Below are 13,229 nucleotides of genomic sequence, written 5' to 3' on the forward strand. Positions count from 1 at the left end.
ACGCAAAATGACCTGTTGTTACTTCGTGGATCTGACATCTTCATGTATGTCCTCGTCTCACAATTGTGGCAGCAGCTTTTGTAAAACCCACAAAAACAGCTAAACACGATCCTACTGCTAGAGGCTGAAAATGTAACCTTAACATAATGGCTTCTTCATCCAGGTTAGGTTTGGCATCAATATATACTAACAGTGACAATCAGGTAATTGGCGCCTGGGCACAGACATGTGGCCTCATCAGGAAAACCCATCAGTCAAATATATTTAGGGACGTTTTCAACTGAAAAGTGATTGACTGAATTATTTTTGTGCTTTTATGATTTTGTTTTGTCTCTTTGTTGTTTTTTTCATATCTGTTTTTTTTGCCTGTAGCAATCACATTTTCTCTTCCTTATATTTAGTTTTCAAAATCTTTTATGGTTATGCTCGCCCTTCAGTCTGTAGTATGGTGTCAGTTTAGTACACACTGTTTACAGGGGCTGTGGGTTTATAACACAACAGATACATAATAATACACCATCACTACAACAACTGAATAAAGTATTATATGTGTTGGAAATTTTGTTGTTCATATGATTTGGCTGATTTGATGTGTTTTAACCACAAGATGGCACTAAATGTTGTGGCTATTAAAGCAGTGGTGGAAAATCTATTTGTAGTCTTTACAATAAGTAAAAACTCCATTACATCTGTTTGCACTCGTTCCTTTTGTGTAACATGGAACCAAAAAATTTAACACTTTCTGAAAAATTCCTAATGTTTGACTTTCTCCTATTTTGGCTCCTCCACAGTTACAACATGCTTGTTAGTGTACAGTACCAAAGAAAAGGCTGCAGAGGTGCAGCTGCTGACTGAGATGATAACATTGCATGCGTGTGGCAGGGATACATACGATTCATCAGTTAATGTTATGGTGATTTTTCTAAAGAGGTATTCTTTTTCTTTCTTGTCTCGTGTTTGCTGCATGTGTTCTGTATAATTACTGTGGATTACTGAATAATTTATGTGGATTTTACTTCACTTATAAATCAGCACGTGCTCCCTTAATTCTTTTAAATAAATGCTATGGATCAACTACTTAAAAGAGATCAGACAAAGCATTACTGGTATGAGAAAAAAAGGAGGAGGAGCAGGTAAACCAGTTTTTCAACAGGGTTGTTAAAAGACTGAACCAGCCTTGTGGTTTCTAGTGTCCCTCCTTAGAATACCTTTCTCCAGCACTACAAGGCCATGAATGGCCGTCTCCTCCCACCAACACTCCCCCAGTCCCTCAACAACAACACTGAAATACTTCCCAGAAGCAGGAGGGCACCTCCACTCATTTCTCCTATGTTCCTTTTATAGACTGCTCCTCTATATGCCATATACTCATCAAATCCAGCTTTCCTATACAGTTCCATGTTTTTGACCTCTCTCTGAGGCTGAAAAAGATCCATGCTTAAGAAGTCCCCACAACTCTCAGTAACTTCAGTGGCTTTTATGTACAATGCTATGAAGTCCTTCAAAAGTCAATTCTACAGCACTTCAAGCTTTTGGTATGTAAATATTTGGACCTGCTGAGGTGTGTGGACTAGAATGGCATCATTGTGAAGGATGCTTCACAGAGCAGAAGTGTTCAAGAAGTATGGTCATTAACACCAGATAAAGAGGACCTATTCTGCTCATTTCCTGCTCTATACTCCATTGGAGTAGCGTACACTTGCATTCTTTTTCTTTTATACTGGCCTCAAGGGCCCAATATAAAAGAAAGGTCGTCGACTGTCTGAATGGGGCTGTTTTAGCCCCCTAATCCAGCTTTCTTCCGATGGGCTGCCCCCTGTTAAAAATCTTATTATTATTATTATTATTATTATGTTAATTTTTTTGTAAAGCGAAAATGGTCAGATTTCTGAAACTGAAGATAAACTGTTGATATACAAATTAAATTTGTGGCCATTTTAACAATGTTTTCTTTCCATAAACATTTAAACATTTTATTTTATTTTATTTTTTGATAAAATAAGCGTATTTTTTTTAATTAAATCATACGTATTTTTTAATAGGTTGGTTCAATTTTAAATATCGTCCGTGTGGAGACAGTGGCCGTTAGGGGGAAGAAAAAATAAATTAAAAAGAGGAGGCAGAGGAGAGGAGAGGGGTGGTGCGTGACGTCATGGGTCATGTGACTGGTTTGTTTTGCTTGCTCCAGCTCGCGCTGACAAAAACAGAGGCAGAGGAAGGAAGCGACGACATCAAACCAGATAGGAGCTCATCTCTATGCGTTGGTGTGTCGCCAAGAAGCTGCCAGCACCGCGGACACGGATAGTTTAATACGTTGTTTTTAGCTTTTATATCGCTGCTTCGAAACAGACACTACCTCCGCCTTCACCTACTGCCAGCTGACCGACTTTGGTGCAACATGCCTTCAGAAAAAACCTTCAAACAAAGAAGGACATTCGGTAGGTCTTACAGTTTCCTAATTTTAACATGTCTCGCTCTGCTTTTCCGCCTTGGGTCGTGGGTTTTCGGTTGTGCCCCGAATTGTCCTCTGAACTGCCCAAAAGTGAATCACAGCGTTGGCGTGCACAGGCCAGGTGGGGGTTAGTTGTTATCCCCGTGCCGAGTATCAGCCTACATTTTGTCAGACTGCTTCTACTTTCTGCTGCTGCTGATTAACAGAATCAGCCTCCTCGTTGGGCATGTGCTCCTTTTAACTTATAGATGAAAGACAGTTGCTTCCACTCGTGGACTTTGAGCTTTAGATGTAGACGAATATGATGAGGCTGTGAGCTGCTGGCTCGTGTCTCTGTAATGTTTACTTGTGCGAGAGCAGTGCGAGGAAAACAAAGTGGTGTCGAAACGCAGGGCAGAGAGAGGAGAGCTGCAGGATTGGGGGATGGGACAGTTTGTGGAGGAAAAGAAAAGAGTTTAAAAGAGGAGAAAATGTAAAACTGCAACTGAACACGTGGAGTTTACGTGTCCTTCTTTATTTTCTTTCTTCCTGTTTTTCTTTTTTCTGTTTTGGTTTTTGGTTTTGGTGCACAGGCCATATAGCCTCGATGCAGAGGATACTTTCACTTGTGTTTCCCAGCCAACAGAGCTAAATGTAAGGCCTGCAAACTCACTGCCGAGTTTCCATAACGCAACGATTATTTAACATTCTTATCCTGTTTATTGGGTTTGCTGCTTGTAACAAAACAATGAAAATCATAAACTAAGTTCAACAGACTTGATGGCCAGAACTTAAAAATATGGAACTTTTTTTAGTGTTGTCGTTCTAGTTTTTGTTTGGTGTAGTTAGTTTTGCTGCTAGAATTTTGAACATCTTTTCAAATCATACGAATTATTCAAATTTGATTTAAAAATAGCATTTTTATCTCAATGAAAAGATGAAATTTGGATGAATGTATTTAATATTTAAATAAAATAATAATGATACCAAAGAGTGACGTTATAAAAGTAGATAACTTTTTAACTTATGTCCGTATCATAATTACTACCTAATAAACAAAGATGTGTACTTGCTGCCTTCAACGTTAGAAGTATGTTTCCCAGCATGACTAAACATGCATGTGCTTCATGTTATTGGTCTAAATATACACAAACAAAGCGTGTGCGTTCCAGCCTGCTCTGACAAACGTGTTATGTGTACATATGATGATGTTAAAGTTGGCATGAAGCTGTGACAGTCCAACAAGTCTGGTCCAAAAACTACTGGTTAACGTGGTCATGTGAAAATTTTTGTAATATTGCCATTTCAGAAACAGTTTTGTGTGTATACATGAATGTTTACTCAGTGATAAGGGTCACTAGCTGGTAGTCATGTTGCCTTTTATCTAATCTTTGTGTTACTGTCCTCTGTGGACAGAATAATCTAGCCCCATGTGTTTAGTTTTGTTTTTTAACATAAATGATCCGTTACGTAGTTACTAGGCTTGTCATAGAATGACTCAGGAACTTAAAGGGAGTTTCCCAGTGTCCCCTTGAGGTAACTGACAAATTCCCAATATTACATAACAAAGATGTATTTAAAAAGCACATCCTTTTAACCTCAAAGTCATTTGCTTCCCATTTAGTTGGTTTTTCTCTCTCCCTTCTTGGTCTGGTCATGAGAGACTGACGCATGCAGAACTTCCTTGTTTCTGATTGAAACGCAGTTATGGAAAAATGTAATAATAGAATTTTTTTTTTTCAGTTTTAGCATGAAAATAAACATTTGTGTTTTGGCCGCAGCATGTTAATCAGTTAATTTAGTTAGACAGTCTTACAGTGGCCGCACAGTTTTCTGAACAACAACTTCTTTCAGCGGTGGGTCACAGGGACACCAGAGACTCAAAGCTTCAGTTTTTTTTTTAATTGTCTCTACTCGACTCCATTCAGGTAATTCAAGGTCCAAAATCTGATGTTTAGTTCAAGTAGGTAGTGCTGCTGCAAGTAGAAGGTGATATTTTTGGTCATATGTGCTGGTTGTAGACTGTGTGTACAAAAATTATGTTGCCACCTGTTGGTTTTGGACTAATTTTTATCCCTGTTTTCTGGAGTCAAAAGCATTAGATGACCAGCTGACGCCAACAAGCTTGGTTAGCAGCTGTATCTATAAGCTGTACAGGTGCAGTGCAATGACATGCATATCTGCTAACCATTGCTAATAAACAGACCAATTAATAGTAGAATTTCAATCCAGTCTTTGGGTTATCACTGTGAAGAAAAAACCCAATTATTAGTTCTGCTTTCAGCCAAGATTTCCAAGGAACTAGAATGCACATGTCCGATAAACGCACACAAGATTTGCAATCCCAGTAATCAGTGCAGACTTTGAATAGATAATAAGTGGATCATAATTTTTTGCCTAATGATCTGCTAATCACTGCAGAACAATGCTGTTGCACCATGAGTGGATTTTAGAAAAGCCCATCTTGTTTTCACTCGAGCGCTTTACCCCAGTAAGCAGTTTGTTCCCGTGTGATTCTGTGCTCCATGTCTCTAATCCTACTTTTTCTTTTTAATTGAATTGGACCTATTATGGTTTTCGTTATGTTCTTACATGTATGCACTGTTAAAATAGTGGTTGCTCATACTGAACGTGACTAAACTTTCAACTTTGAGGCACGTGTGTACAAGTTTACCCTGTGCTCTGAAAACGCACTCTGTTTCAGACATTTTTTTTCTGCTCTTGGCTATGTATGATGTCAGTAAGAGCAGGTATCAGATAATATGCTCAGCAACAGCACCCACCTGCTGCCCTCTTTGTTTAGGACAGCCAGTAAGGATTCCTAAAACAGCTTGTACCAAATGAGAGAAGACATATTCTAAACTATAGATCTGTCTAGTACATAAAGCTTACCGGTGTTATGAATGTTTAACGGGACGCTTTTATAATCTGTTTCAGAAATTAGTAGGCAGCCACTTACAGCTGTGACATTGTTTGGTCTGATGTGCATCACCTCGCAAACCTGTTGAACCACAGGTTGTAAAAACAGTCACAGTCACCTGATACGAGAACCAAAGATATTATTGTGCAGATAGGGATATGTAAAACAAACAGCATGCAAATAGGATAGGATTTGCTGCCAGCTTTTTTCTTCTTTTTGCCTTATTTGTCATTGACCGTGTTTGTCTTTTATCAGCTCATTCCGGTTGATGCCCACTGACCTTTTTTCTGCTCCACAGAACAGCGAGTAGAAGATGTCAGACTGATCCGGGAGCAGCACCCCAACAAGATACCTGTGAGTTCAAGTACATGTTTAAAATGTCTGAAGCTGACAGTGATGTTGGTGTGGTTGTGGACAAGTGTGATGTGCAAAGCAGCACACAGGAACTTTCCGCAGTAGAAAATGTTACCGCATATTTCCTGGTTGTAGCTCACAGCGACTGATGTCTTTTTGTCTGAAAGAGCTTTCTGTTCCTCGATGGGATTTTCCAGTCGACTCTGTTGGAGATGCATTTATCATTTTAGCAGTTGTGATGTAGCAGCTGTTTTTTTTCTGGAATGTTGTGTTAAAAGTGGTTGCAGCTGCATTACCATGTAAGTGGCCAGCACCTCTTAGCAACCACCAATAAACAAACGCACACCTCGTGTTTCACCTGCTCATTTTATCAGTGAGATAGAGTATCAGCACAGCTTTGCACCTGTCGTTTCATGTAAGGGCTCTTCTCGTCTGTGTGTTTGTGCATGCTTCCTGTGTGCTCCCCGGGGTTATAAACTGCCGTGTCACAGTAAGTATGAGACCAGAGGCAGATGTGCTGTGTCACTGTAATGTAACTCCACCCAGACAGCCACAGTGGAGCCTGAAGGAGGTGGAGAGGCAGACTGCTAATAGCTTTCACATTAGGGTCAGACTCAGTAGTGTCCTGCTTTCACAATACACAGGGGTCAGCACATGTCTAAATACTTCAGGTGATATAGTAGTCTCGCATCACTCTTTCGCCACATTTCTTTATGTTTTGCTGGGAAAAGGGAAATGTGTTCAGTGATTTTAGGGCTGCACGATTAATCATTAGAAAATCGCGATCTCGATTCATACTTATGTGCGATCTCATTTCCAAATGACAACGATTTAAAAAAAAAAAAAAAAAAAAAGACAACGACGATTGTACCGCATTTTGATCCGGGACGTAATCTGCATGAAAACAAGCGCTCACTCTTCCTGCTCAACAAATGACAAGGGCGGAGCCTTATACCACCTGATACAGAAACTGTGCCGTGTGATGCTAAAATTAGCAGGGAAAAACAACGGAGAGCACGTGACAGGAGAAAATCCGTCCCGGTCAACCACCCAAACATCAATAACGGAAACCTCATACCCTATACACGCCGAACTCCCGCAGGCACAAAGAAATTACGGAGGCTATTATCACCTGACCAAAGATATGGCTCCCATCAACACTGTGCAAAACCAGGGATTTAGGAAAATGATCAACACCCTAGACAAACGCTACACAGTGCCGTCCCGCAACTATTTTTCTATTGTTGCACTACCTGCTCTATACACGCAGCGCCGAGCAACGGTGGAGACGGAATTTCAAGCAGTACAACATTTTGCGGCAACCACAAAACGTGAGACATTTGCTGTTTTGATGTTCAGTTTCAACTGTTACGAAGTTGATGTGCAGTTAATAAGTGCAATAAATATTTATATTGGAAAAGAAAATCGTTAGAGAATCGTGATCTCAATTCTAAGCCAAAAAAATCGTGATTCTCATTCTATGCAAAATCGTGCAGTCCTAAGTGATTTATTGAAATGTGCAAACATATGTGTAAATGGAAAACAGAGTGTAGAATTCTACTGAGTCCCATCTGTCTTTTCAGGCCAAGATATGACTTTTGGGATCCTCAAAAGAGTGTCCTTTCAGGTGCAGGTGTACAGCAGAGTGCTGTCCTGTTGAGGTGGCCTCCTACCTGCTCTGTGTCATGCATTTGTGGAGTGATTGTTGGGTTTGGTTGTTTTAGAACTGAAGGCGCTTTTTGGACTTTGCTCCTCCCTGCGCATGTTGAGGTTTCGCCCTGTTAAAAGGGAGTTTTTACTTTCCACTATCAATTGCTTGCTTATAGGAGCTTATCTGATTGCTGAGGTTTCCTCTGTGTTATTGTAGGATCTTTACCATGCAATATAAAGCGCCTTGAGGCAACTGCTGTTGTGATTTGGCGCTAAATAAATAAAGTTGAATTAAATTAAAAAATTGTAAAATGTCTTCATAAACATAAAGAACCCACTTATTATCTTTTCAAGCACTTGAAACTGCCACGACCTGGGTGATTGAGAGCCCACACAGACATGCTGCCTGCAGACAATTTTAAATTATAAGTTTCTTCTGTGCAAATATTTGAATTACCAGGTACTTTGTGCAAGCAGGAGCAGGTTCAACTGTGGGATGAAATCCTCTCTGGGAAAGCAACCGAATGAGCTCTGGCCAGTCAGCCAGCTGCACAGTAAACTTTTAAAGACTGAAGAAGTTGTGCACTAGTAAATCAATCATGGATGACATTGGCTAAAAATAATAATGAAATGCTCTTTAAAAAATTATCAAATATTCATGGTCTGTGTGGAAGCAGACAAATAGTATTTTGTTATCTGAAATAATATATGAACCAATTACTTTGAAACAAAACAGCAAACCAATTTCCAATGTCCAAAACTGATTGCAGCTTCATTTTCACTTGCATTGCTTGATAAACAGCCCCTAACACGACAGTATTGAAAGTCTGGAGAAAGAAAAACAGTACATTTTCTCATCTGTGAGGCTTAAATATTAGAATGTCTTTATCTTGTACTTACTAATAAAATATAAAGTTAGGATTTCTGAACTAAACAGCTGCTCTAACCTTTTAACTTAATTCAAACAGTAAAGTCAGTCTACACATCACTGGCCTGTGAAAGCAGCCTTGTCATTGTCTTGTGGCACTTTCAGCAGAAATGGTGAAGAGGTTTACTGAGGCCGCTGCTTTTCTGCCCAGATGAAATGCATTAGCATGCCAAGCGAAAGCTGAGGAAGCTCTGGGTCAGCAGGTCTCACTGGATTAGTGCTAGAACCCCTTAGTGCTGTGGTCTGGACTGTAAATCTGAAGTTTCCCTTTGTCAACAGGTGATCATCATGCTGGTATTATACTCACTTCTGGACATGCATACAGACAAGTAATTGTTCTCATTAGACTGTTTTCCAGTTTGCACTTGGTGCCCTTGTAGTGCAGCGTCTGCACACTCACAACTTATCGAAGGGCACGCAAGCATTCACACAATTTGTGTTCATGTGATGATAAAATGTAGGTCACTCAGACCCAGGCAGCCTCTCACACACTCATGGACTTCTGTGGGTTGCACTGGGTGGGTCAAGCATGTAGGACACTCACTCAGTTGCAAGAATTTTGTGTAGCTGACGCCTGTTCTATCACACAGTCCGCTAATGTTGTGTAACGTCAGGTCGCAGTTCATCAGATGTTTGCGTTGTCACAGGGGCCTCCGCGGGGTAGAGTCTACAAACCTTCAGTGCTGTGGTGCATGGCTTCATTAGTACCAATGTGATCATTACAAAATGCCATAACTTTTTGAAGGGTTTTCCTTCGCAAATACATTCGCTCTGATTGGTTAGCTGACCCAGGAGAAATATGGCAAAGTTGGTTATGTACTATAACCTTAACTATATAAGCTCTAGTATAGCCGTAACCTCGTAAGAGCTGTTGGTTTGTAACAAAAACCAGAAGTTCAACCAGGTTTCAATCAGAATCCAACAAAGGACACAAGAAGATTTGCACTGGACTATTTGTGGTTTTAAACCATGTACCATCAGACAGTGCGGTGTTGCCTCGGTACATTTAAGCAACACTGAACAATAACACACAATAACACCATAATATTGGTTTTTCATTTCCTGAAACGCGAGTGCATGAAACATCTTGTTCACTCCTGCAGCCGACAACAGAACATTGTTTGTGTTCTGCTCACAGTGAGACATGTTAGAATTAGCAGCTTTCCTAAAGTGGAAAGAGGGAGTAATGCCTGCTGCTAGGCAGGCTCTAAAAAAAGAAAGAAAGAACAGTGTCTACATTTTGAATAAGACACGTTAAACACAGAGAAGTGTCTTAAATATTTGCGTAACAAACGAGGAAAGTTGTGCTAAAAAAACACAACCCCACTGCTATATTAGTTCTCCACAGCTATCCAGTCATTCATCATCATTGTCACCCGAACTGGGCTGGATTTGCATTCTTGTTTTCCCTTGTAGTTGCGCTCCATCAGTTAAAACAGCTAATTAAGACAAAACATGTGATCGGAAACTAAGATTGTGAGTGCGGCCTGAGTGACAGTGATTGGTTGTTTTTTGTTAAGAGAAGCTTTGATTCGTTGAACTTATAGGCCGCTTCAGAGCGTTAAGTAGAGGCTGACAGCCTTTGTTTAATCAGCACATCACTGTGAGTTAAATTGGGTTTTGCCAGCCTTTAATACAGAGTCTGATTGTGATTCTTTCTGAAGTGGAGTCTAATCCTGTGGGTTTGAAACCCATCTTACATATCTTAGTAAAACAATGGCATTCCCTTTCAAGTCTAACGCAAATCTTGATCTAGTAGATGTGGATTTAGATTCACAGGGACCCGACTGTGAGGCAGAGAGCTGTGTTCTTTTATTTAACCTCTCCATCTGATATTGGCAGCTCAAGCTTCCTTATTACATCTCACTGGTCTCAGACACACAAAGGGCACAGGAAATGCACCATTCATGGAAGCTGACCAGCTAAAAGAAGAAAAAGAGGAGAAATGAATTGCTGATAAAGTTTTTGCCTCCTGCAGGTGATCATTGAGAGATATAAAGGAGAAAAGCAGCTCCCCGTACTGGACAAGACCAAGTTCCTGGTGCCAGACCATGTCAACATGAGTGAACTCATCAAGATCATCAGGTAGACGCTGACCTCTTCTCCCCTCCTCACCATCTCTCCTTTACATTCATCATTTTCTCCTCTTCAGTTTTGTTTGCTTTTCTTAAATATCTCCAACTCCTCTTTTGTCTGTCTTTTCCTTCACTTTCACTTCTTTTAATTTCCTTTCATCTCCTCTTTCTTTGGCTTTCCCTTTTCCTTTTTTTTTTTAAAAAACGTCTTCATCCCTTTTCCTGGCATCAAATTTCCTTTCTTCTTTCTTTCATCTGTTTTGCATATTTGTTACATACAAAACATATTTGCATATATATTCTTCTTACTTACTCATTCCATGTTCTGTATTTTTAATGACCTCAATATACCAAACCTTTGTTGCACTTTTCTGAGCTAGCAAACATATGGATGGATGGATGGATTGAGGGAGGAAGGGATAAATAGATGGATGCCATATTTTTTCCATATATTTCCTTTTCTCTTTCTTTCAATCTCATATTTTATTCACTCTCCTTCCCCTTCTTTCATTTCCTTTCACAAGTTCTTTTCCACTTCTTGATTTTATTCCTCTCCTATCCATAGTTTATACTTAGGATATTTTTTCCCTCTCACTTTCTTCTATTGTCTCCCCTTTTTCTCACTCTTGTCATGTCTTTCATTCCCCACCAGGAGGCGCCTCCAGCTAAACTCCAACCAGGCTTTCTTCCTGCTGGTTAACGGTCACAGTATGGTGTCTGTGTCGGCCGCCATCTCTGAGGTGTATGAGCGAGAGCGCGACCAAGATGGCTTCCTCTATATGGTATACGCCTCCCAGGAAACCTTCGGCGCTGCCACGACTGCCCAGTGAACAACCTTCCTTCATCCCTCAGTTTCTTCTTCCACTGGACCCGGCGACTGGACAGTTGTAGTTTTTAGTTTCCCCGTCCCCCCTTTCATGTCTCTTGTCACATTCTTTTGAGTATTAACTGTAAGAACTAAAACACAGACACAAACTGCTAAATCTAAACACAGCATCTGATCGTCTGTCAGCTCATTTTGGTCCTGGTTATTTGTCTGTGTGCCGCCACTCTCAGTCTGTAGCATAAAGCCGCAAGGGGTGACCAGAAACAGCAGAGTTTAGGTAGAGAGATCCCCACCCCACCTAAAATGTAACCGACTCAGGCCAATAAGAGTCTTTCCTCTCTGGATAAATCCTGTCCTCTGGCATTTACATGTTGATGGCATTTTCAGTTTCCAGTGTTGTGGCTAAACGTCTCCTAGGCTGTATTTATGTTAATGTATATATAAATTTCAGGTAGTGATGTTACATAAAAAGGTGGTGAGGCTCACCACTTATCTGTGTCTATATATACATTAGACAATGAACAAAGCCAGCCTTCTGTTGCAGTTAGAAGATAAAGCTTGGGGATTTCTTTTGCCAGAGAGATTTGAAAATTAAGAAGAGAAGATCCTTAAGCGTCACGTGTCGTCACATTCCCTTCACGGTCTTCCTTCTTTGCCGTTTTTACACCTTGCTGCATTTTGTAGTCTGAAGCATCCTCGCTGTATGATGTTAGGAAACTGCTTTGCTCTTGAAACAGATGATTGTAGTCCACCGAAAAGAGAAAAAGAAAAAAAAAAGATGCCTCGTTTGTTGGTGTACAGATATTGTTGACTTTGAATATAAAAGGGGTTCCGATGTGAGTGTAACCAAGTTGATTTTTGGACACACTATAAGGAGCGTGGTCTGATTGCACGAGTGACTGGAGGATTGATGGTGTTGCTGGAAGGAAAAAAAAATGCAGAACAGGGGAGGAGTTTGCCATGTCCTCATCCTTTTTTTTTCTTTTTTTTTTAAATTCATTTTTTTGTTTTTTTGCAGAAACGATGATTGGAGAGAGCAAAACACAGGCAGGTTCACGAACATCGTGTCTGGCTGTGGGTTTTTGTTTTTTTTCCTTTAACCCACAGGGCTGATTTTTCCCAGAGCTGTCACTGCTGTTCAGTTTCACTTCACTGAATTACAACAAGCACTGTCACTACAGGGGAATTTAGGAATTTACACCTGCCCAGTAGGTTTTTAAAGGGCGGCACTCTTTCACAGATTTGAGTTTTAGCTGCTTTATATCACAGTATTTTTATCTTTTTGGTTCCTTTATTTAATAGGCTTTGTTTTTTTTGACTGTACGATGCGTTGCGACTATTCGCTGTCTGCAGTACAAATAGTTTAAGCTACTGTGTGTTTGTAACAGAGGGGTGGAGCATTTGTGTGTGTGGGTGTGTGCATTGTCCTTTCCGCCTGCTCCTCTGTTTCACACACATCCACATACAGCAATATCACACAGCCTCCTTTATGTATTTATGTTGGTATTTTGTAAACAATAAAAGGAGGGAAAAAAGGTTCCTGTATTTTGTTTTGTTTTCCTGACCATTAAACCCTAAATTGACTTCATTACTGCTACATATGTGAAAGGACAGCATTAAAAGGTGATGCTGTAGTTTAAACAATAGAATGCCATATAATGACGTCTGTGCTTACATGTCCAACAGCTGATCACCGATTTGTATAAAAGATGCACATAAAATACGTGATTGCCCGACTGACTAATCACCTTGTCTGTTGCTTGTTTTAATGCTGAAGGGCAACCCTCTTCTGAGTTCTTTACACTGAAAATCAATTAGATTGAACCAGAGCAGACAGGATCATAGCAGTAACAGCAAAAATGCCAAATGTTAGGCAGCTTAGAGAATTCTACTTTTAAATACCACAAATAGGAACCACAAATAAGCCTAAAGCCTTAGAGTAAAGTGCCCTAATATAGTGATACAATATTACGAGATAAGATGGGGCCTGATTATTTAAGACCTTGTATGTGAGGAGAGGCATTTTATATTTGATTTTGGATTTA

The 13,229-nt window shown here is 40.1% G+C and overlaps 1 protein-coding gene across 1 annotated transcript; it reads left to right on the plus strand.

Moving 5' to 3' along the window:
- Positions 1–2,179: 2,179 nt before the first annotated feature.
- On the plus strand, positions 2,180–12,882 carry map1lc3b (microtubule-associated protein 1 light chain 3 beta). The gene is made up of 4 exons (XM_080874841.1): positions 2,180–2,438; positions 5,650–5,705; positions 10,262–10,368; positions 11,011–12,882. Exons 1-4 carry the CDS (start codon positions 2,399–2,401, stop codon positions 11,186–11,188), a joined length of 381 nt encoding a protein of 126 aa, XP_080730967.1. The 5' UTR covers positions 2,180–2,398; the 3' UTR covers positions 11,189–12,882.
- The last annotated feature ends 347 nt before the right edge of the window (positions 12,883–13,229 follow it).

This window comes from Rhamphochromis sp. 'chilingali' (genome assembly GCF_963969265.1).
Source record: "Rhamphochromis sp. 'chilingali' genome assembly, chromosome: 2".
Taxonomy (NCBI): domain Eukaryota; kingdom Metazoa; phylum Chordata; class Actinopteri; order Cichliformes; family Cichlidae; genus Rhamphochromis; species Rhamphochromis sp. 'chilingali'.